Genomic DNA, 21,670 nt, shown 5'->3' with positions numbered 1-21,670 from the left:
TATTCAGAAATTAATTCCGTCGAACTTACGCACGTGCTAAAATACAACTGTTTTCTGTCACTGCCGAATACAACAAAACTGTATGCGGTAGGCGTATTCTGACAATGGTGAAATTGCCTGTTGCAGGATAAAATGAGAGAATACACGGTCAATGTCTAATAAGCTGTTTGATTATACTAGTTTTGGTAGACGGGTTCAGTGCCTAATATTGCCTTATCCTAGTTCCGAAACCAAAATAATGATATTGCTATCCAGAAATGGTGATAAACGTGGTTAATAAATTCCTCGTTATTGAAAGACAAGACATTATCATTATATCTGAAAGTGAACTCAAACTTCTTTGCTAGGTCTTCCTGACATGTTTTGATAATTCGATCGTTTTATCATTTGAGGGATCTTTAAAACAGTCGTAATGGAAGATCAGGCTTATGGAGTAAGAGACGAGGTAATAATGTAAATGAATTACGTCCTTATAAGTTATATAACTTTGTACGGAAAGTTACGTCTCTAGTTTGCTTATTCCTACAACCCACTGCAATCCTTACTTCATTTCGTTTGTGCTACCACTCTAGTGCTATAGAAACCGAGCAGTATGGTAGGCCAAAGATCCCATTGAATAAAGATTATGTAAATATAGTATAGAAAATGTAGTTGACGATAAGAAACAATTGTATTGGAGGGTGAATTTTCCTTAGATATAAGGCATCAGCTGTTTTTAATTAGGAATAATTTGTTTCCGGATTTTAGTATATTGAATGGTAAAAATAAACTGGTTTTGATTATGAATATTGCTTACTCTAAACATTTAGCCTCTTTTTCTTTTTTTTTTTTTTTTTTGATCACCCTCCTTTTCCTGAAGGATAAGTACTGAATGAAACATGTTTTTCTAACCGATACATGTACATAGTTTAATAAGATATGATCTTATAAAAATATTGAAACTGAAAACATTTCTTTCGATTATCAACATGATAGTTGTGGTTTCATGTAAATAATTAGGAGATAGTTCAAATACCCTTCTTCACGGTGGTTTTAAATTGATGCGCCGTTCAAGTCTGACTTGATGGAAAAGAGTAAAATCTAAATACTTTTTCAGATGATCTTGACTTTGGAATTGGAATCAGAAATGTAAACGTATACCAAATGGTGGTTACAAATAGTCTGCCATTCACCGTAACATTAAGGTTGATTTATTCCATTTTTCCTTTCTTTTTGTGCATTATGGTATGGTATATGACTATAGGTGTTACTGTAACGCAAAAATGACATAAATATTCGAAAAATAAACATATCAATATGAAGAGTTTTTCAAGTTTTCAATAGTATGTCATTCAGAAATGTGAATATATCAGACACGTAAAGAAAAAGATTAATGTATAATAGTGGAGTAGAGAGACGGAGGAAACATATAAAGGTGGTACTGACGGAGTAGAGGGACGGAGGATACATATAAAGGTGGTACTGACGGAGTAGAGGGATGGAGGAAACATATAAAGGTGGTACTGACGGAGTAGAGGGATGGAGGAAACATATAAAGGTGGTACTGACGGAGTAGAGGGATGGAGGAAACATATAAAGGTGGTACTGACGGAGTAGAGGGATGGAGGAAACATATAAAGGTGGTATTGACGGAGTAGAGAGACGGAGGTGGTACTGACGGAGTAGAGGGATGGAGGAAACATATAAAGGTGGTACTGACGGAGTAGAGGGATGGAGGAAACATATAAAGGTGGTACTGACGGAGTAGAGGGATGGAGGAAACATATAAAGGTGGTACTGACGGAGTAGAGGGATGGAGGAAACATATAAAGGTGGTACTGACGGAGTAGAGGGATGGAGGAAACATATAAAGGTGGTACTGACGGAGTAGAGGGATGGAGGAAACATATAAAGGTGGTACTGACGGAGTAGAGGGATGGAGGAAACATATAAAGGTGGTACTGACGGAGTAGAGGGATGGAGGAAACATATAAAGGTGGTACTGACGGAGTAGAGGGATGGAGGAAACATATAAGAGGTGGTACATATAAAGGTGGTACTGACGAGTAGAGGGAGGAGGATACATATAAAGGTGGTATACTGACGGAGTAGAGGGATGGAGGAAACATATAAAGGTGGTACTGACGGAGTAGAGGGATGGAGGAAACATATAAAGGTGGTACTGACGGAGTAGAGGGACGGAGGAAACATATAAAGGTGGTACTGACGGAGTAGAGGGACGGAGGATACATATAAAGGTGGTACTGACGGAGTAGAGGGACGGAGGAAACATATCAGTGTTGTACTGACGGAGTAGAGGGACGGAGGATACATATAAGTGTCGTGCTAACGGAGTAGAGGGACGGAGGAAACATATCAGGGTTGTACTGACGGAGTAGAGGGACGGAGGATATATAAGGGTCGTACTGACGGAGTAGAGGGACGGAGGATACATAAGGGTCGTACTGACGGAGTAGAGGGACGGAGGATACATATAAGGGTTGTACTGACGGAGTAGAGGGACGGAGGAAACATATAAAGGTTGTACTGACGGAGTAGAGGGACGGAGGAAACATATAAAGGTGGTACTGACGGAGTAGAGGGATGGAGGAAACATATAAAGGGGTATGGAGGAAACATATAAAGGTGGTACTGACGGAGTAGAGGGACGGAGGATACATATAAAGGTGGTACTGACGGAGTAGAGGGACGGAGGATACATATAAAGGTGGTACTGACGGAGTAGAGGGACGGAGGAAACATATAAAGGTGGTACTGACGGAGTAGAGGGATGGAGGAAACATATAAAGGTGGTACTGACGGAGTAGAGGGATGGAGGAAACATATAAAGGTGGTACTGACGGAGTAGAGGGACGGAGGAAACATATAAAGGTGGTACTGACGGAGTAGAGGGACGGAGGAAACATATAAAGGTGGTACTGACGGAGGAAACATATAAAGGTGGTAGACGGGAGGGAGGAGGAACATATAAAGGTGGTACTGACGGAGTAGAGGGATGGAGGAAACATATAAAGGTGGTACTGACGGAGTAGAGGGACGGAGGAAACATATAAAGGTGGTACTGACGGAGTAGAGGGACGGAGGAAACATATAAAGGTGGTACTGACGGAGTAGAGGGATGGAGGAAACATATAAAGGTGGTACTGACGGAGTAGAGGGATGGAGGAAACATATAAAGGTGGTACTGACGGAGTAGAGGGACGGAGGAAACATATAAAGGTGGTACTGACGGAGTAGAGGGACGGAGGATACATATAACTGTGAGGATGGAGGATACATATAAAGGTGGTACTGACGGAGTAGAGGGATGGAGGAAACATATAAAGGTGGTACTGACGGAGTAGAGGGACGGAGGATACATATAAAGGTGGTATTGACGGGGTAGAGGGACGGAGGAAACATATAAAGGTGGTACTGACGGAGTAGAGGGAAGGAGGAAACATATAAAGGTGGTACTGACGGAGTAGAGGGACGGAGGATACATATAAAGGTGGTACTGACGGAGTAGAGGGACGGAGGAGGAAAGGTGGTACTGACGGAGAGAGGGACGGAGGAACATATAAAGGTGGTAGGGATGGAGGAAACATATAAAGGTGGTACTGACGGAGTAGAGGGATGGAGGAAACATATAAAGGTGGTACTGACGGAGTAGAGGGATGGAGGAAACATATAAAGGTGGTACTGACGGAGTAGAGGGACGGAGGATACATATAAAGGTGGTATTGACGGGGTAGAGGGACGGAGGATACATATAAAGGTGGTACTGACGGAGTAGAGGGATGGAGGAAACATATAAGGGTTGTACTGACGGAGTAGAGGGACGGAGGATACATAAGGGTCGTACTGACGGAGTAGAGGGACGGAGGATACATATAAGGTTGTACTGACGGAGTAGAGGGATGGAGGAAACATATAAAGGTGGTACTGACGGAGTAGAGGGATGGAGGATACATATAAAGGTGGTACTGACGGAGTAGAGGGACGGAGGATACATATAAGGGTCGTACTGACGGAGTAGAGGGACGGAGGAAACATATCAGTGTTGTACTGACGGAGTAGAGGGACGGAGGATACATATAAGGGTTGTACTGACGGAGTAGAGGGACGGAGGATACATATAAAGGTCGTACTGACGGAGTAGAGGGATGGAGGATACATATAAGGGTCGTACTGACGGAGTAGAGGGATGGAGGAAACATATAAGGGTTGTACTGACGGAGTAGAGGGATGGAGGAAACATATAAAGGTGGTACTGACGGAGTAGAGGGATGCAGAGGAAACATATAAAGGTGGAGGCAGCAGGTGAGAGTCATATAAAGCTGATGAAGCAGAGAGATGGAGGCAGCAGGTGAGAGTCGGATGAAGAGGGATGGAGGAAACATATAAAGGTCATGACAGAGGGATTGAGGCAGGGATGAGATCATAAAGGTGATGAAGTAGAGGAGGATGGAGGTGTGTAGCAGATGAGGTCATATACTGATGAAACGAGAGTAGAGGGAGCAGGGAACATATATGAAGCAGAGAGATGGAGGCAGCAGGTGAGAGTCATGCTGATGAAGAGAGAGATGAAGCAGAGAGATGGAGGCAACAGGTGAGAGTCATGCTGATGAAGTAGAGAGATGGAGGCAGCAGATGAGAGTCATGCTGATGAAGTAGAGAGATGGAGGCAGCAGATGACTCATGCTGATGAAACAGAGAGATGGAGGCAGCAGATGAGAGTCGTGCTGATGAAGTAGAGAGATGGAGGCAGCAGATGAGAGTCGTACTGATGAAGTAGAGAGATGGAGGCAGCAGATGAGAGATGGAGGCAGCAGATGAGAGTCGTACTGATGAAGTAGAGAGATGGAGGCAGCAGATGAGAGTCATGCTGATGTAACAGAGAGATTGAGGCAGCAGGTGAGAGTCATACTGATGAAGTAGAGAGATGGAGGCAACAGGTGAGAGTCATGCTGATGAAGTAGAAAGATGGAGGCAGCAGATGAGAGTCATGCAGATGAAGCTGAGAGATGGAGGCAGCAGATGAGTGTCATGTTGATGAAGTAGAGAGATGGAGGCAGCAGATGAGAGTCTAACCGGTGAAGCAGAGGGATGGAGGCAGCAGATGAGAGTCATGTTGATGAAGTAGAGAGATGGAGGCAGCAGATGAGAGTCATGTTGATGAAGTAGAGAGATGGAGGCAGCAGATGAGAGTCCTACTGATGAAGCAGAGAGATGGAGGCAGCAGATGAGAGTCATGCTGATGAAGCAGAGAGATGGAGGCAGCAGATGAGAGTCGTACTGATGAAGTAGAGGGACGGAGGCAGCATATGAGAGTCGTGCTGATGAAGTAGAGAGATGGAGGCAGCAGATGAGAGTCATGCAGATGAAGCTGAGAGATGGAGGCAGCAGATGAGTGTCATGTTGATGAAGTAGAGAGATGGAGGCAGCAGATGAGAGTCATGCTGATGAAGCAGAGAGATTAAGGCAGCAGGTGAGAGTCATACTGATGAAGCAGAGAGATGGAGGCAACAGGTGAGAGTCGTACTGATGTAACAGAGAGATTAAGGCAGCAGGTGAGAGTCATACTGATGAAGCAGAGAGATGGAGGCAGCAGGTGAGAGTCATGCTGATGAAGCAGAGAGATGGAGGCAGCAGGTGAGAGTCATGCTGATGAAGCAGAGAGATGGAGGCAGCAGGTGAGAGTCATGCTGATGAAGCAGAGAGATGGAGGCAACAGGTGAGAGTCATGCTGATGAAGCAGAGAGATGGAGGCAGCAGGTGAGAGTCATGCTGATGAAGCAGAGAGATGGAGGCAGAGATGGAGGCAGCAGATGAGAGTCATGCTGATGAAGCAGAGAGATGGAGGCAGCAGGTGAGAGTCATGCTGATGAAGCAGAGAGATGGAGGCAGCAGGTGAGAGTCATACTGATGAAGCAGAGAGATGGAGGCAGCAGATGAGAGTCATGCTGATGAAGCAGAGAGATGGAGGCAGCAGATGAGAGTCGTGCTGATGAAGCAGAGAGATGGAGGCAGCAGATGAGAGTCGTACTGATGAAACAGAGGGATTGAGGCAGCAGATGAGTCATGCTGATGAAACAGAGGAATGGAGGCAGCAGATGAGAGTCATACTGATGAAACAGAGAGATTGAGGCAGCAGGTGAGAGTCATACTGATGAAGCAGAGAGATGGAGGCAACAGGTGAGAGTCATGCTGATGAAGCAGAGAGATGGAGGCAGCAGGTGAGAGTCATGCTGATGAAGCAGAGAGATGGAGGCAGCAGATGAGAGTCGTGCTGATGAAGTAGAGAGATGGAGGCAGCAGATGAGAGTCGTACTGATGAAGTAGAGAGATGGAGGCAGCAGATGAGAGTCGTACTGATGAAGTAGAGAGATGGAGGCAGCAGATGAGAGTCGTACTGATGTAACAGAGAGATTTAGGCAGCAGGTGAGAGTCATACTGATGAAGCAGAGAGATGGAGGCAGCAGGTGAGAGTCATGCTGATGAAGCAGAGAGATGGAGGCAGCAGGTGAGAGTCATGCTGATGAAGCAGAGAGATGGAGGCAGCAGATGAGAGTCGTGCTGATGAAGTAGAGAGATGGAGGCAGCAGATGAGAGTCATGCTGATGAAGCAGAGAGATGGAGGCAGCAGATGAGAGTCATGCTGATGAAGAAGAGAGATGGAGGCAGCAGGTGAGAGTCATACTGATGAAGCAGAGAGATGGAGGCAGCAGGTGAGAGTCATGCTGATGAAGCAGAGAGATGGAGGCAGCAGGTGAGAGTCATGCTGATGAAGCAGAGAGATGGAGGCAGCAGGTGAGAGTCATGAAACTGATGAAGCAGAGAGATGGAGGCAGCAGGTGAGAGTCATGCATGAAGCAGAGAGATGGAGGCAGCAGGTGAGAGTCATGCTGATGAAGCAGAGAGATGGAGGCACCAGGTGAGAGTCATGCTGATGAAGCAGAGAGATGGAGGCAGCAGATGAGAGATGGAGGCAGCAGATGAGTCATGCTGATGAAACAGAGGAATGGAGGCAGCAGATGAGAGTCCTACTGATGAAACAGAGGGATTGAGGCAGCAGGTGAGAGTCATACTGATGAAGCAGAGAGATGGAGGCAACAGGTGAGAGTCATGCTGATGAAGCAGAGAGATGGAGGCAGCAGGTGAGAGTCATACTGATGAAGCAGAGAGATGGAGGCAGCATATGAGAGTCGTGCTGATGAAGTAGAGAGATGGAGGCAGCAGATGAGAGTCGTACTGATGAAGTAGAGAGATGGAGGCAGCAGATGAGAGTCGTACTGATGAAACAGAGGGATTGAGGCAGCAGGTGAGAGTCATGCTGATGAAGCAGAGAGATGGAGGCAGCAGGTGAGAGTCATGCTGATGAAGCAGAGAGATGGAGGCAGCAGGTGAGAGTCATGCTGATGAAGCAGAGAGATGGAGGCAGCAGGTGAGAGTCATGCTGATGAAGCAGAGAGATGGAGGCAGCAGGTGAGAGTCATGCTGATGAAGCAGAGAGATGGAGGCAGCAGGTGAGAGTCATGCTGATGAAGCAGAGAGATGGAGGCAGCAGATGAGAGTCATGCTGATGAAGTAGAGAGACTGAGGCAGCAGAAGAGTCATGCTGATGAAACAGAGAGATGGAGGCAGCAGATGAGAGTCGTACTGATGAAGTAGAGAGATGGAGGCAGCAGATGAGAGTCATGCTGATGAAGCAGAGAGATGGAGGCAGCAGGTGAGAGTCATGCTGATGAAGCAGAGAGATGGAGGCAGCAGATGAGAGTCATGCAGATGAAGCAGAGAGACGGAGGCAGCAGATGAGTGTCATGCTGATGAAGTAGAAAGATGGAGGCAGCAGATGAGAGTCATGCAGATGAAGCTGAGAGATGGAGGCAGCAGATGAGTGTCATGTTGATGAAGTAGAGAGATGGAGGCAGCAGATGAGAGTGAGATCAGCAGGTGAGAGTCATGCTGATGAAGCAGAGAGATGGAGGCAGCAGGATGAGGCAGCATATGAGAGTCGCTGATGAAGTAGAGAGATGGAGGCAGCAGATGAGAGTCGTACTGATGAAGTAGAGAGATGGAGGCAGCAGATGAGAGTCGTACTGATGAAGTAGAGAGATGGAGGCAGCAGATGACTCATGCTGATGAAACAGAGAGATGGAGGCAGCAGATGAGAGTCGTACTGATGTAACAGAGAGATTGAGGCAGCAGGTGAGAGTCATGCTGATGAAGCAGAGAGATGGAGGCAACAGGTGAGAGTCATGCTGATGAAGCAGAGAGATGGAGGCAGCAGGTGAGAGTCATGCTGATGAAGCAGAGAGATGGAGGCAGCAGATGAGAGTCGTACTGATGAAACAGAGGGATTGAGGCAGCAGATGAGTCATGCTGATGAAACAGAGGAATGGAGGCAGCAGATGAGAGTCCTACTGATGAAACAGAGGGATTGAGGCAGCAGGTGAGAGTCATACTGATGAAGCAGAGAGATGGAGGCAACAGGTGAGAGTCATGCTGATGAAGTAGAGAGATGGAGGCAGCAGATGAGAGTCATGCTGATGAAGCAGAGAGATGGAGGCAGCAGATGAGAGTCATGCTGATGAAGTAGAGAGATGGAGGCAGCAGATGAGTGTCATGTTGATGAAGCAGAGGGATGGAAGTAGCAGATGAGAGTCCTACTGATGAAACAGAGAGATGGAGGCAGCAGATGAGAGTCGTACTGATGTAACAGATGGATTGAGGCAGCAGATGAGTCATGCTGATGAAACAGAGAGATGGAGGCAGCAGATGAGAGTCGTACTGATGTAACAGAGAGATTGAGGCAGCAGGTGAGAGTCATACTGATGAAGCAGAGAGATGGAGGCAACAGGTGAGAGTCATGCTGATGAAGCAGAGAGATGGAGGCAGCAGGTGAGAGTCATGCTGATGAAGCAGAGAGATGGAGGCAGCAGATGAGAGAGAGATGATGAAGCAGAATGGAACAGAGGGATTGAGGCAGCAGATGAGAGTCGTACTGATGGAGTAGAGAGATGGAGGCAGCAGATGAGAGTCCTACTGATGAAACAGAGGGATGGAGGCAGCAGGTGAGAGTCATACTGATGAAGTAGAGAGATTGAGGCAGCAGGTGAGAGTCGTACTGATGAAGCAGAGAGATGGAAACAGCATAATTCCTTAATAAATATATCTTCCTACCTTTACCATCTGTCCACTTACATCATCTTTCCTGTTTTCAGATATTTAACATAGGTTTTAATTAACACAGTACCAGCTGAGCTAACAAAATGAACCCTAATCATATATAAAGAGCATGAGGATGTAGGGCTGATAATCTCACTAGTATGGATGCATCTTGATCATACTTTCCAGACAGATAGGATACACTGGTGGTTTGTGTAGCAGTCTTACATCTGGAGAATAGTATTGCATCCACACAGTTGAATTAAGAAATTTCTTTTATCAAACTAGCATCCACATCACATGTGGTTTAAAGAATAACATCTGAACACACACACCCATATATTATTGTTTTATTGAATATCACAAATGATTTTTGAATTTTCATCACACTCTAAGACCAGTCTCTCACAACACATGTTATTAGTATAGGTTTCCTGGGCAGAAGAACAATAATGCACAAAACAAAAGGACATTGCACCTTAAATATTTTCATGATTAGGCATGAAGCTGTCCACATCTATGGTACCTGTATTAAATATTGTACTTGAAAAAATTGAAAAGAAATAAATGTAGAAAAGAGACACATCACCTCTATGGGAACACTTGATATATTTCAATGGGGTTCATGATGAATACATATCATAATGCCTGATTGTGATAGTTTAAAAATGACTTGCACATTGACTGAACACATTAGGAAACAGGTTTCCCATATTGTCATATATATATCAATCTTACAACAGTTGAACAAAGTCTGAAAATTACATTAATTTGTAAAGCCGAGACAGCATTAAAAGAATACTGACAAATTCATGAAAATTTAAGGTTGTAAATTCTACAAAGCCTGGTAAAGGTATATGATTATATTAAACATTTTTAAAACGTCATGTAGATTTGATTCACATGATGGTTTTGATATAAAACTTGAAATCTTACAACATAATTACTTATACAAATGTATATTGTAGACTAGAAATGTATGTTGCCTGCTGAATAGGTGCTTTCATCTATAAAAATCTTGAAAATAACACAACCACAATCATAACCCCTTACAAAGTATTGAAACTAATCTAAGTGATTCAATGGTAAATGTTGAAGTGCCAATCATGATTCTAGGCCTATTGGTGAATTAGTAGAAGGCAATTGAGTGTTATATCAAATGTGACCCCTGTGACCTTGAATATAGGCCAAGGTCATTTCTTTTTTGCAATTTTGTCAGACATCATACTAGAGACCTATCATTGAAATATAACAATATATAAGACCTTTTGGTAAAATTAATCATAAGGCATTTCAGTGTTATAACAGGTTTGACCCCTGTGACCTACAACATAGGTCCAGGTCATTCTGTACAGGAGTTTTTCAGGCTTCATCAAAGGAACCTACCACTTACATATTTTGATTGTCGGCCTTCTGTTTCATCAGAAAAAAAAGTGTGAAAGGAAAAGTTGACATACGATTACTTAACCCTTAGCACCTGGTGAGCTTATAACTGATATCAAAACAAAACCATCAGAAAAAAAAGTGTGAAAGGAAAAGTTGACATACGATTACTTAACCCTTAGCACCTGGTGAGCTTATAACTGATATCAAAACAAAACCAGGGAAAGAAAGACTTTAAAAATAGATATTGATATATGTGGATTCACAACAAGTTCATCATCAAAAAGAATTTGTAGTATACATGAACATTATATCTCTACTAACTAAGTAATAAAAAAAAATTGTTGTATGTTGTGCTGTGCCAGCAATATAACAATCCTTTATCACTGCAAATTCAATCTATTGTATGGCGCACAAGCAATATGACAAGATCCTAGTAGGATCAAAATGGGCATACCATCAAGTCGTCATCCTTCACTGATAATTCTAACCATGTTTGCGATATTTCCAACGGAAATAAAACAAATCATGCTAAAAAATCTAATTTTCTATATATAAACTATAGTAAACTTTACTCCCTGCCCACAAGGCAAATGTGAGATCCTAGGGCTACGAAATTTACAATTTAGGTAAAGCACCTTAAAATGCTTCCATTCATGAAGAGTATTTGAGTCTATCATATCTGGGTCTTGAGCATAAGATTTTTAAAATTTAAGTCCTTTTAACTACACCCCTCTGGCCCCTTGGGGTTGCGGACTGTATAATTCACAATTTTGGTACATCTTAGGGCAGGGAAGGTTTCTGCAAAATTTCATTGAATCGGATCAGGGGTTTTTGAGAAGAAGTCGAAAATGTTGAATTGTTTACAGATGCACGGTGCACAATGCGGAATGAAAGTGATTAGAATAGGTCACCATGAGACTGTCTTTGGTGACCTAAAAATCCTTTATCATTATAAAATCAACCTGCTGTATGTTGTACAACTAATGTAAAATCATTATCATTATAAAATCAATAAAGTGATAATTACAAGATCTAAATTATTTCATTTAATGTAATAAAAACCAGAATATCCATAAAAAGTGGTCTTGCATGTTCTGCTTACCAATTATATATTACAAAGATACATGGTTGATATAACCATTGAATTTAATAATATATCAATAATATTATTCAATAATAAAGCTCTAATTGAAGAACACAACAAACATTTTTGGTCCCATTAAAAAAAATAAATTTCTCTTCAAAATTTCAAAAATTAAAAAAAAATCATGTCTGATCAGTTAGCTATATTTTTCTATTTAATTGTATGAAAAAATGGACTATGTAGAAAAAAACAGTGCTAAATTACAATATAATAATGATGGAAATATCACAGCTATTGAGTTGTAACAATCCACAATTTCTATTTTTTTTTATTTTCACACTAATGTATATAAAGATATATGAAACATATAAAACATTTAACTCCATGTGTATTATTCTTTTCTGTAGATGGTATGTATCAATATTTGATTAAAAAATAACACAAGAAAATCACAGATTTGCTTTTAGAAAACATTTCTACCTCACTTACAAAAACTTAATCAGGTACCTTTGTAAAAAAAAGTATTGACAAATTCAAGCTGAGCTGTATTACCCGTGTGTATCGAACACATACATCATTATGTATTCCTTGATGATAATGCATCTTATCTTATTTATCAATTAACAAATTAAAATGAAAAAAACTTTAATGAATTAATGTACTGCTACTTTTAAAAGATGTGCCAACAGGATAGTCTTTAAGTCATTCTGGCTTCTGTTGTTTTTAGAAGATGTGGTAGTAAATAATTCTATTTTACAGAAAACATATATTGAAATATACAATGTAAAGTGTTCTTTAATTTTTGTCAATGGTATAATTTTTGGTATTTCTAAATATACAATGAACTTTTAGGAATAGTCTCTCTCTCTCTCTCTATTCTCTCTCTCATTTAATACATGTATTTGAAAACATAAAGGTCATCAATGGTACTGGCTAAAATAAGTCATCAAAGTCAAAGGTCAATAAATGATTACCAAAGACCAAGTAAGTACAGGTAATTGAGATTGTATGTTTTATATTTGCATATCTTATTATGCCAATGATCAAATATAGATGACAAAGGTCACAGGTCAAATAAGTTGTCCATATATATCAATCAATCAAAATTGTATGCAATTTCAATCCAAGTTGTATCCTTTATATTTGCTCATCTTATTACCATGTAATGTCAAAGGTCAATATATATTTGATCAGAGGTCAAATAAGTCATCATTATCATTCAATGTTGAATCATTTTCATTTGCACATCTTATTACAATACAAAGGTTTGTCAAAGGTCAACATTAAGGACAACAAATGTTACAGGTCAAATAAGTCGTCAATTTCAATCAATATTTCATCCTACTGATATGGATTGATTGGACCATATTGTTCTTTTTTTTTTCAATCATTATACAATTTCAATTAAGCTGACAATACATAACACTGACTTCTTAGTTTATGGTCTAAAAGTTACATTTCAGGTACAGAAAAGTTACAAATAGAGATTAATCTTCCCTTGCTAGACCCAGCACAGCAATTTCGGACAGCAAGCATTTTCCCAGAATATTTTTAACAGCATAATCCTTATCACTAGAATACCCTTGGTATGGCTTCTAACTGTAAGTTCTAGCTTTAGCTCTACATATGCAGTTTAACAGAGAGACAAAAATTAAAAATTACAGTTAAATTAAAATGAAACCATGTACTGTAATGATCCCAAATTTTATCCACCTCCTTACTGATAATTTGTACAGTTCCACAACTTTTCATAACTTAACAAACAAGTATTGCCCTGGTGGCCATAATTTACTTCTAATGACCATGAAATCACTATATGTAAAAAAATCACCCACTGATCATCCCTACAAAGTTTCATCAACATCATTCAAATAGCATAAGAATTGTTCAGTCAAAGTAGATTCTACAGATGGCAGTAATGATGGCCATTTTGAATTCATTTTCTCTTAAAACATGAAAATAAATTATGGAACCCTATAACTATAGCTCATTTGAGCCTTCAGCTCTGGTGGGATAGGTAATTAACTTCCATCTGTTACCTCACGTTCAGAACAACACTGGTTTATAGATTATCTACCACCTGTTACCTGATGTTTTGGAAAACTTTAAAGTGACAGAATATCTAGACAATCTGTGTATCAATAACATCAAAAGAAATAAACACTAAAGTTCTTCACCAGAATTTTCTCCTAGCAACAACATAAAATTGATGCATCACTATATTTTCAAATGAATGCCCTCTTTACACACTGTACATACAAAGATCGTATCTATCAACTCATAAAAACTGTTGTCTCGCTTTTTCTCATCAAAATGTACTGATCAAGACATAAATTTTCACTTTACAACACTTTTCAATCATAATATTGTACCTAACAACACAAACTACCATATCCTTTCCTTCTTAACAAATCATATACACCAGTACCTAAGTACCCATGAACTTCACACAAATATTTATATTCAACTTTTATCTACAAGGAAGCCATATTCAACCTCACACCCTGTTAATACAAAAATACAATCCAAACTCCCATACTGGTACTCACATCTATTCACACATGGATTTGCTGCTTAAAAATCTTAGTTGTAAAGATATGTTAATGGGAAAATACACTGAATTCACAAACACCTTGATATCAATTCTGCTGGCCAGTGCATTTCGTATTCATATGAACACTTAAAGTTGAATGTGTTTTTATAGGGCTATGAATGCAATTAGATTAGTGACTTCACTTCTTTCCGTGAGACTTGCATTGCTAACATGCGACTTTCATAAGAAGCAAACATTTTGATGACATCAGTTTGCTGCTTGAGTATGATTTGCACTGACAATAAAGATCCTTCAATACCACAAACAATAGCACTACTTCTTCATAAATGGTTGAAATGGTTGAGCCTGAAAGGTACATATTGAGACCACATCTAATCTAAAAAACTAGCATATATTATTAAATAGGTCTAGTCTGTTTAAAATTATGTAACTGGCTTAGGGGTTTATATTTATTTCAGGTAAAGGTAAGATGTCTTCCTGATTTTTTGATTTGTTGATATTTTTTGTGAATATCAGTCTATATATTTTCTTTTCTGCCTGAACTGCTTCAACCAGATTATACAAAAGAGATCTATCAAATACTTAATGTAATAAGATAACTTATAACCATAAGCTGATAAAACATAACAGATTGAATTGAGACTGATTAAAATGCCAATATGAATGCAAATTGGCTACATCAACATACTGATGTATAGATGTAACAGACATCTTTTAACACTAATGTGAATGTTAAAAACGTTGTTTCAGAAAAATACGAGTAAACCCCTTAAACCAAACAAATATAAACCTCATTTTTTTCTTGTCGGAATGCTGAAGTTACTTATATCACAACAAGTTTATGCCTGGCGACAGGTAGCAATAAGGAATCCAGATCATAGATTCTCCTTCATCCAAGCAAATGCATATTCATAGACCAACAGCATTATAGCCCCTCCTGCAACAGAACAATAACTAATGCTTTAGTGATCATTTCTTGGTTGTATTCAGCCTTATAATTTGTTTACCTACATACATCAGAGTGGATATTTATGTCAATATTATGCATTCATATGAACAAAGACTCAAGAAATATCACCCCTGATTATATCATATCACTTATGAGCCTGTATTAACCTGAATGAATTTAACATACAAGAATAATAAATTTCAATTACCAGGGTACATTAATTATAACAACACACTGAACACATTATGAAGTCTTTGGTTTATGGATTTACTGAAAGAGCTGTGATGATTTTTTACTAATTTGTCAGTTACCAAACCATGGCAAAAAAAAGCACAAATTTTCTACAACTCATAATCATTAGAACTGCATTTCCAACACCAGAAATTCAATATAGCAAATAATTAGACAAGTGACCCATGAGCCTAAATATCACCTTACTAATCTCAACCGAACTTAAACTGCAAATTAAGGGCTCTGAAACTCTGAAATTTGCCATTAAAATTGGTCCCATTACCAAACTCATCCAAGATATAAATAATATAAAGATGTACAGCAAGTTTAATGAAAATCCATTCTTATTTACTCATGTTATTGTGTTCACAAGATCCAACAGTAATAAAATTTCAAAGGGCTATAACTCTGTTAATTATGATTAAGTCACATCTATTGGCAAACTCATCTGCAATCTTATTGATATAAGACTGCATACAAAATTTCACAGACTTCTGTTCCTATTTACTCAATAAATCATGCTCACAAGAAAAAGTTAAAAGTAAAAGTTGATCAACAGATAAAAAACAACAGCAATAGGTCATTAAGACATGTTGTCATGTGACCAGCAAGTGTACACATTTCAAAGAGTAAACATATCCAAATAAGTACCATTGACCATTTTTGTTTAAGACATAAGACACTTTCCATAACAACAAGAACCATGAAAGAATAAAGAGTTTTAAATGATTATTGAAATTTCTTATCCCTGGAGGCACTAGTTAAAATGTCTAAATATAAATATCACTAACCTGGGCCAAGTCTCAATATCTTTGGTAGTAATCCTTTATAAAGAGCCAAGAATCTGAAAGTTAAAATGAATAAAGAGATAAATACTGAAGTTCATAATGAATATCCTTGTAAATATACTGTCTTTCAATTTGTGAATTTTTCTCTGCAACAAGATACATTGAAGTTGATAAAGATGATTGAACTGAAGCTTCCCCCTATGTTTTGTTTGACTACTGTGACATAAATCTAGTCATCATACTTTTCCAGTCATTTTAATTTCATATCCAATCAGCAGAATTATTTTCTGCTGAACAGTTTGAATTGTAAGATCAAATCAAAGGTTTTCTTGAGCTACTTACCCTTCTTCTACATATACAGTTCTAATCGTGGCAAAGCAGGTGCGGTACTTGATTTGGCCTGGAACAGGCTGAGGTCCTTGGATTCTGCTCTTAGCCACATCAAAAGGAATGTTTACACAAGATGCTAGGACCCCAGAACACAAACCGATGACAAATCTTCGCATCAGGTCAAGTTTCTTATCCTAAAAATATAAGAACAAATAAAGCAGAGTAAATGCTGCAGTAAAGACATTTCTTATCAGTTATATATAATAATAATATTCAAGGATTAAGCATTCTTTTAACTCTTATGACTGTGCCCACCACCGATCCTTTCAAACATATTCCATGATGTAAGTTATCAGTACAAAAAAAGAATAAGAGACCCAATGGGCTGCTATGTTCATCTGCTAATAAATGCTGCAATAAAGACATTTCTTATCAGTCATATATAGAAATAAAATCTTTAATAGCCTTAACAAGCATGCTTATACATCAGACTAAATATCATTTCATACTTGTGTATACTTGTTATACTTATTTCATTTAAGGTCTAAGAATGAGATATGTTATCCTCATGGAGAGCTACAATTTTAAGTAACAAATTCCTCTACTGCAATTTAAGCAACCATTGTAGACAAACATTGGAGATGAACAAATTAAGTTAATATTATAAATCATTTGCCTTATTTAAATAATACTTGGAAGTGGTAGATATATTCATACCTCATACTCAGGAACCATGCCCTTGACATTATGGTAGAAGCTGAAGTAGATCATGTTGAAGACGCCATGCCTACCTAGTGTTGAGGTCAGACCCTTGTTTAATCCTCTTTTACCAAAGCCGTCTTGAGCAAGGATCTCCTTGGCAGTAGCAATGGTACCCTTTTGCTGTAAGTGTACAATCATTGTTAGGTAACCTATTTAAAATATGTGAGTTCTTTTTAAAAACATCACATTCATGTACAATAAATTAATAGTTTACATTACTGGAGAACAGGATCACAGATGTAGGTAAATGCACATTGCTGTAACAGCTTGTTTCTCAGCTCCTCAAAGACATGCTTCTAAGGAAACACAAACCTCCTCAAGTAAGAACCAAGCCACAAAATTTTAATCTTCACATTTAGTTTAAGTCCGATTCTTAAACCAACTGAGCTAACATATCAAGGCTGAATATTCATATCCATTATACTGACCTCTGTGAATAAGCTGCGCTCTGCTTGTAATTTCACTTTTACAACTTCAAAGGGATTGATGACAAATGCTTCTGTTAAGCCAGAGCATAGTCCTGAAAGTGTGAATATCTACAATTGAAAGAGAAATCCATCCTTTAGTGCAATAGTCCAAACTCAGCTGTCACTTGGGCAAGAATCTACAATAGCACACAGCTGATCAATACAAACTACAGAGACCTTAAAAAAGGCTATGCCTTTTCCCCCAGTAGATTTTGATATATAAATACAGAAAAATATGATCAGTAAACATGGTTATTCATGATGCAATTAACAGCATGAATGACAGATACTTACAACAGATTCTGGGAGGTAAGATCCATAAGCAAATATGGTTTTGTATTGTTCAAAGGTGAAGAATTTAACAGCTCTTTTTGGTGTCTCTGCCATCAGTGGAGGTAAAATACCTTTGTAGAAGGAAAAGGCCCTGTTCCATGTAAAATGCAGATATCAGTTATGTGTTTTACCTGTTAAGAGATTCAATAAACAGCAGAAGGAAAGAAAGAGCAGAATTAAGAAATACTTTATACAAGATTTTGTCCGGATTTTAACAAGAGCAATCCTTTCCTCTGACTGTAAATGGTAGTATTCATACTGCCATATTCATTTCATCAGGTAGAATTTTGCCGGAAGTGAAATGCGCTCTTGACAAGGACCAAAAAGAGCAGCTTTTAAACAGATATTTTACTTATCATAAATTTTATTTCATACATAATAAAAACCTAATACTCTTTTTGGGAAAAAAAAACAGATTTCAGAGTTATAGGTCTAATGAGATGCCAATACAAGATTATTCTGTTATCATATGTTTATGACCAACAAAGTGTTTTGGCTACAGTTATTCTGTTCTTCCTTGAGATTCTTGGTGGTCAAACTTTCGTCTTTAAATAGTACAATGTTCTTTAAATAAGTGCATATATTTTCAAATTAAATATCAGGGTTTAAGCTTTAATTTCTATATAGTTTTTCTTTCTTATTCAGTATCACTTCGATTTTAAGTTTTCAGTTTTATGGTCGCCATAGTGATTGCATTGAGAAATATTCTATCTCTTTGTGAGCTGATGTTTTTGATGCTTGTTAGTTTGCCTGTTGGTTCCGTTGTTGTATACCTTTTTCTCATTTGAGACTGTGACATTATTTACTTGGATTGACCAAGGTTTACATGGCAAGTATCGTCAATGAAGCAGAAGGTGCTTATTCTTCCAGAACACCTGTTCTTATTCTCCTAGTCCTTTATCAGGGGTCTCTGTGTAAATCTTTCTTTTGTTTATATTTTGCCTGAATTTTATGGAATTTGAGTTTGGATTATGATTATGTTGACATGTTGGTATTTTCTTGATGTATTTTGTTTTCCAATGCATAACGAAATGTTGTGATTGAGCAAGGTGGCTCTTCAGAAGAAGCTGTTTGAACTTACAAGGCATGAAAGGCATTCAAGTCATTATATAATATCTTTTTATTATTTTCAGACCAACCTTAAATAGAATATATTGCGATGAACTTAGCCTCTAAACTTATCAATTTGAAAAGAAAAAAAAGAATATTGGACTTTACAAGACCTAACATTTGACATCTTATCGCAAAACAACACAAATCTGTACATGTTTGGTCTTCATAACATACTACAATATCATAGATTTTCAGATATTTCAGACAATGTAGTAAAATATTTACAATATATTTCACCCCTTGCTGTCACAAAACTCTGTTAGTCAATGTCATTTATCCAAGAGACCTTACAGCAAATCCATCTAAGTGGAAACTAACCAAATATGGTCAGATTTGAATAAGTTGCATTTTCAAAAGCTTTAGCAGATAGATGCAGCATTATACTATAATTTTGTTGTGCTATAGATGTTAAAACATATAACCTCTCCAGTAAATAAAAAAGCTTCAGATTCATACACATTTCAATCATCTGCTAAAATTTCGTTCATTATAAAAAGTAATAACTGTATACAATATAACCTCATTTAATTATCCTCTCTCTACACAAAATTGTCAAGCTTGGTTATGCTTAGACTATTGCTGTGAAGTATTCATATACCAGATTTATCCCTCATTTAGTCCATGACTGGTAATAAGCCCACCTATATGTTAATTGCATTGGAAAATCACAAAGAAATGATATTTCATTGTTATGCAATAAGCCCACTCCCTGTCTATGAGTAAAAAACAATGTGTTGGCTCCCTGTTTAATTTTTTTTTAATCACAATAGCAAGTGTAACAAAGTTCCACTGTAGACAAATATATCATGAAGATAGTAAGAAATATGTTTAGGAACAACCCTGTCACATGTTATCAGTACTTCAATGATTTTTGCCTTCAGCACTTACCCCTCTTGTCTATACATCTTACGGAAACAGTCCAGCAGAGAGGTGTATCTGTTTGGGTCTTCAGGACCACGTTGAATCTGGAATCTTGTTTTTACCAAATCCAGAGGATGCATGATTGAAACTTCCACAAAACCTATTCCAAAAGCACCATGTTATAGATACAAGTTGTTAAATTTTCTCAGCATTTTCATTCTAATCTGTCTATAGCTTAACTTATACAACAGGTATAGACTACAGGGACAGCATGCATTGTAAGACCTGATAATAATACCACTTAACACTGTTAAAACTTTTAATATTGAAGGAAACAGTTAAAGGAATTGAGAACAAGTTTTAAGGGGAAATATAAATAAAGTCGGTTTTGAAAAAATTAAGCACAAGCCGAGTGTAATCATAGTAATGTTTCCTAGTCATATTAATTTTGTGTTAAAAATTATGATGAAGATTACCAAATTATAACCTTTTTTCTTAAACCTGAAATACCCACACAGAACACTAAGTCTATCAAGAATTCCATAAATCAGTTTTCTTTTTCTAAATTGTTGTTTATCTGGGGTCCAATGGGATGAGAATGAGATGGTACCTCAAGCAGTTCTTGGTTATTAGTTCTTTTTTGGGGTCCCATGGGAGACTGTATAAGACCTATTTTTCTATTTATATTTTTTCCCTATCATTTGAAAAAAAAAATTGTTTGTACATACAATTCTAACTTTCATGTTTCTATTTTTCTTCTCTGATCTTCAAACTTTTCATGGATATAGTCATAACAATTGTTTTGTAAGTTTGACACCTCAAACTTTTATACTGTTAAAGTAAACATGAATAAGTCTTGATTTGTGAAATACTTTGATTTTGTCAATTAGTTAGCTACTCTGTAATTTGATAACCACTCTCAAAATCAGATGCAGAATGCAGAACACTTGTTAAATTTCCTTGCTTCAATCTATGGATTCCACAGTCCAGAAATGTTTAGGACCAACAAGAGTGCAAATCAGCTCACTAGTGACTTTTTGGTTTTGGACCAAATTTGGAAGGCAATGATTCAACATCGATAAAATATATCAGTGTAACAGATGACTTTCTCAGTTTTCAAATGCATGTCAACTTTGTCTCTGTGGTTATCAATTATGAAAGGGATGCAACTCTTATAATATTGTCACTTCAAAGAAAAATACATTTTACAAATTTCCGACGTGTAGCAATCTGTGAAAGATCTAAACTAATTTAGCCTATCACATTCAGAGTATGTTCAATAATATCTGGGTTAACTGTATTGAAAATTATAAAAGTAATGGAAGGGAGCATGCCTCTTTAAATGAACTGAAATGCTCCGGCAACGGTAAAGTGTGTGCAGTAAATAAATAAACACTCAATATCACCTGCACAACCTCCTGCAGAAAACTGCATTAGGGCTAAGGCATATGGACTCCTTTGTTGAGTGTTCATTGCGGGGGACGTCATTACGTGTTTTGACAGATGATAAAGTTTGGCAAGTACTCGAAACGGGCACCTTCTGCTTCTTTGACCCGTAGTTTCAGCTGAGGGGAGCATATAATAAGATAGCATTTACCGTCCATTTATTTTCAATGAACTACCACATTATGATTTTAATCGCAGAATATTATATAAGTCACT

At 38.2% G+C, this 21,670-nt stretch overlaps 1 protein-coding gene across 1 annotated transcript; it reads right to left on the bottom strand.

Moving 5' to 3' along the window:
* Positions 1 to 15,049: 15,049 nt before the first annotated feature.
* On the bottom strand, positions 15,050 to 21,496 carry LOC132562227 (mitochondrial 2-oxodicarboxylate carrier-like). The gene is made up of 8 exons (XM_060226961.1): positions 21,415 to 21,496; positions 20,036 to 20,168; positions 17,996 to 18,125; positions 17,663 to 17,770; positions 17,190 to 17,354; positions 16,485 to 16,666; positions 16,146 to 16,198; positions 15,050 to 15,111 (listed from the first exon to the last, which is right to left on the bottom strand). Exons 1-8 carry the CDS (start codon positions 21,494 to 21,496, stop codon positions 15,050 to 15,052), a joined length of 915 nt encoding a protein of 304 aa, XP_060082944.1.
* Positions 21,497 to 21,670: the final 174 nt, after the last annotated feature.

The sequence above is a fragment of the Ylistrum balloti genome, unplaced genomic scaffold, assembly GCF_031769215.1.
Source record: "Ylistrum balloti isolate Yb309-2 unplaced genomic scaffold, AGI_CSIRO_Ybal_v1 Utg371370, whole genome shotgun sequence".
Taxonomy (NCBI): Eukaryota; Metazoa; Mollusca; class Bivalvia; order Pectinida; family Pectinidae; genus Ylistrum; species Ylistrum balloti.
The sequence above is the reverse complement of the archived record's forward strand: the minus strand, read 5'-3'. Positions and strand labels throughout refer to the sequence as shown.

Bases quoted from the DNA above. Each gene is read 5' to 3' on its own strand.
- LOC132562227 (XM_060226961.1), bottom strand. From the start codon at position 21,496: ATGACGTCCCCCGCAATGAACACTCAACAAAGGAGTCCATATGCCTTA. The intron at 17,771-17,995 runs GTAAGTATCTGT...TTTCAATTGTAG, and splicing joins CTTACCTCCCAGAATCTGTT to ATATTCACACTTTCAGGACT. The intron at 17,355-17,662 runs GTCAGTATAATG...GTACACTTACAG, and splicing joins AGCGCAGCTTATTCACAGAG to CAAAAGGGTACCATTGCTAC.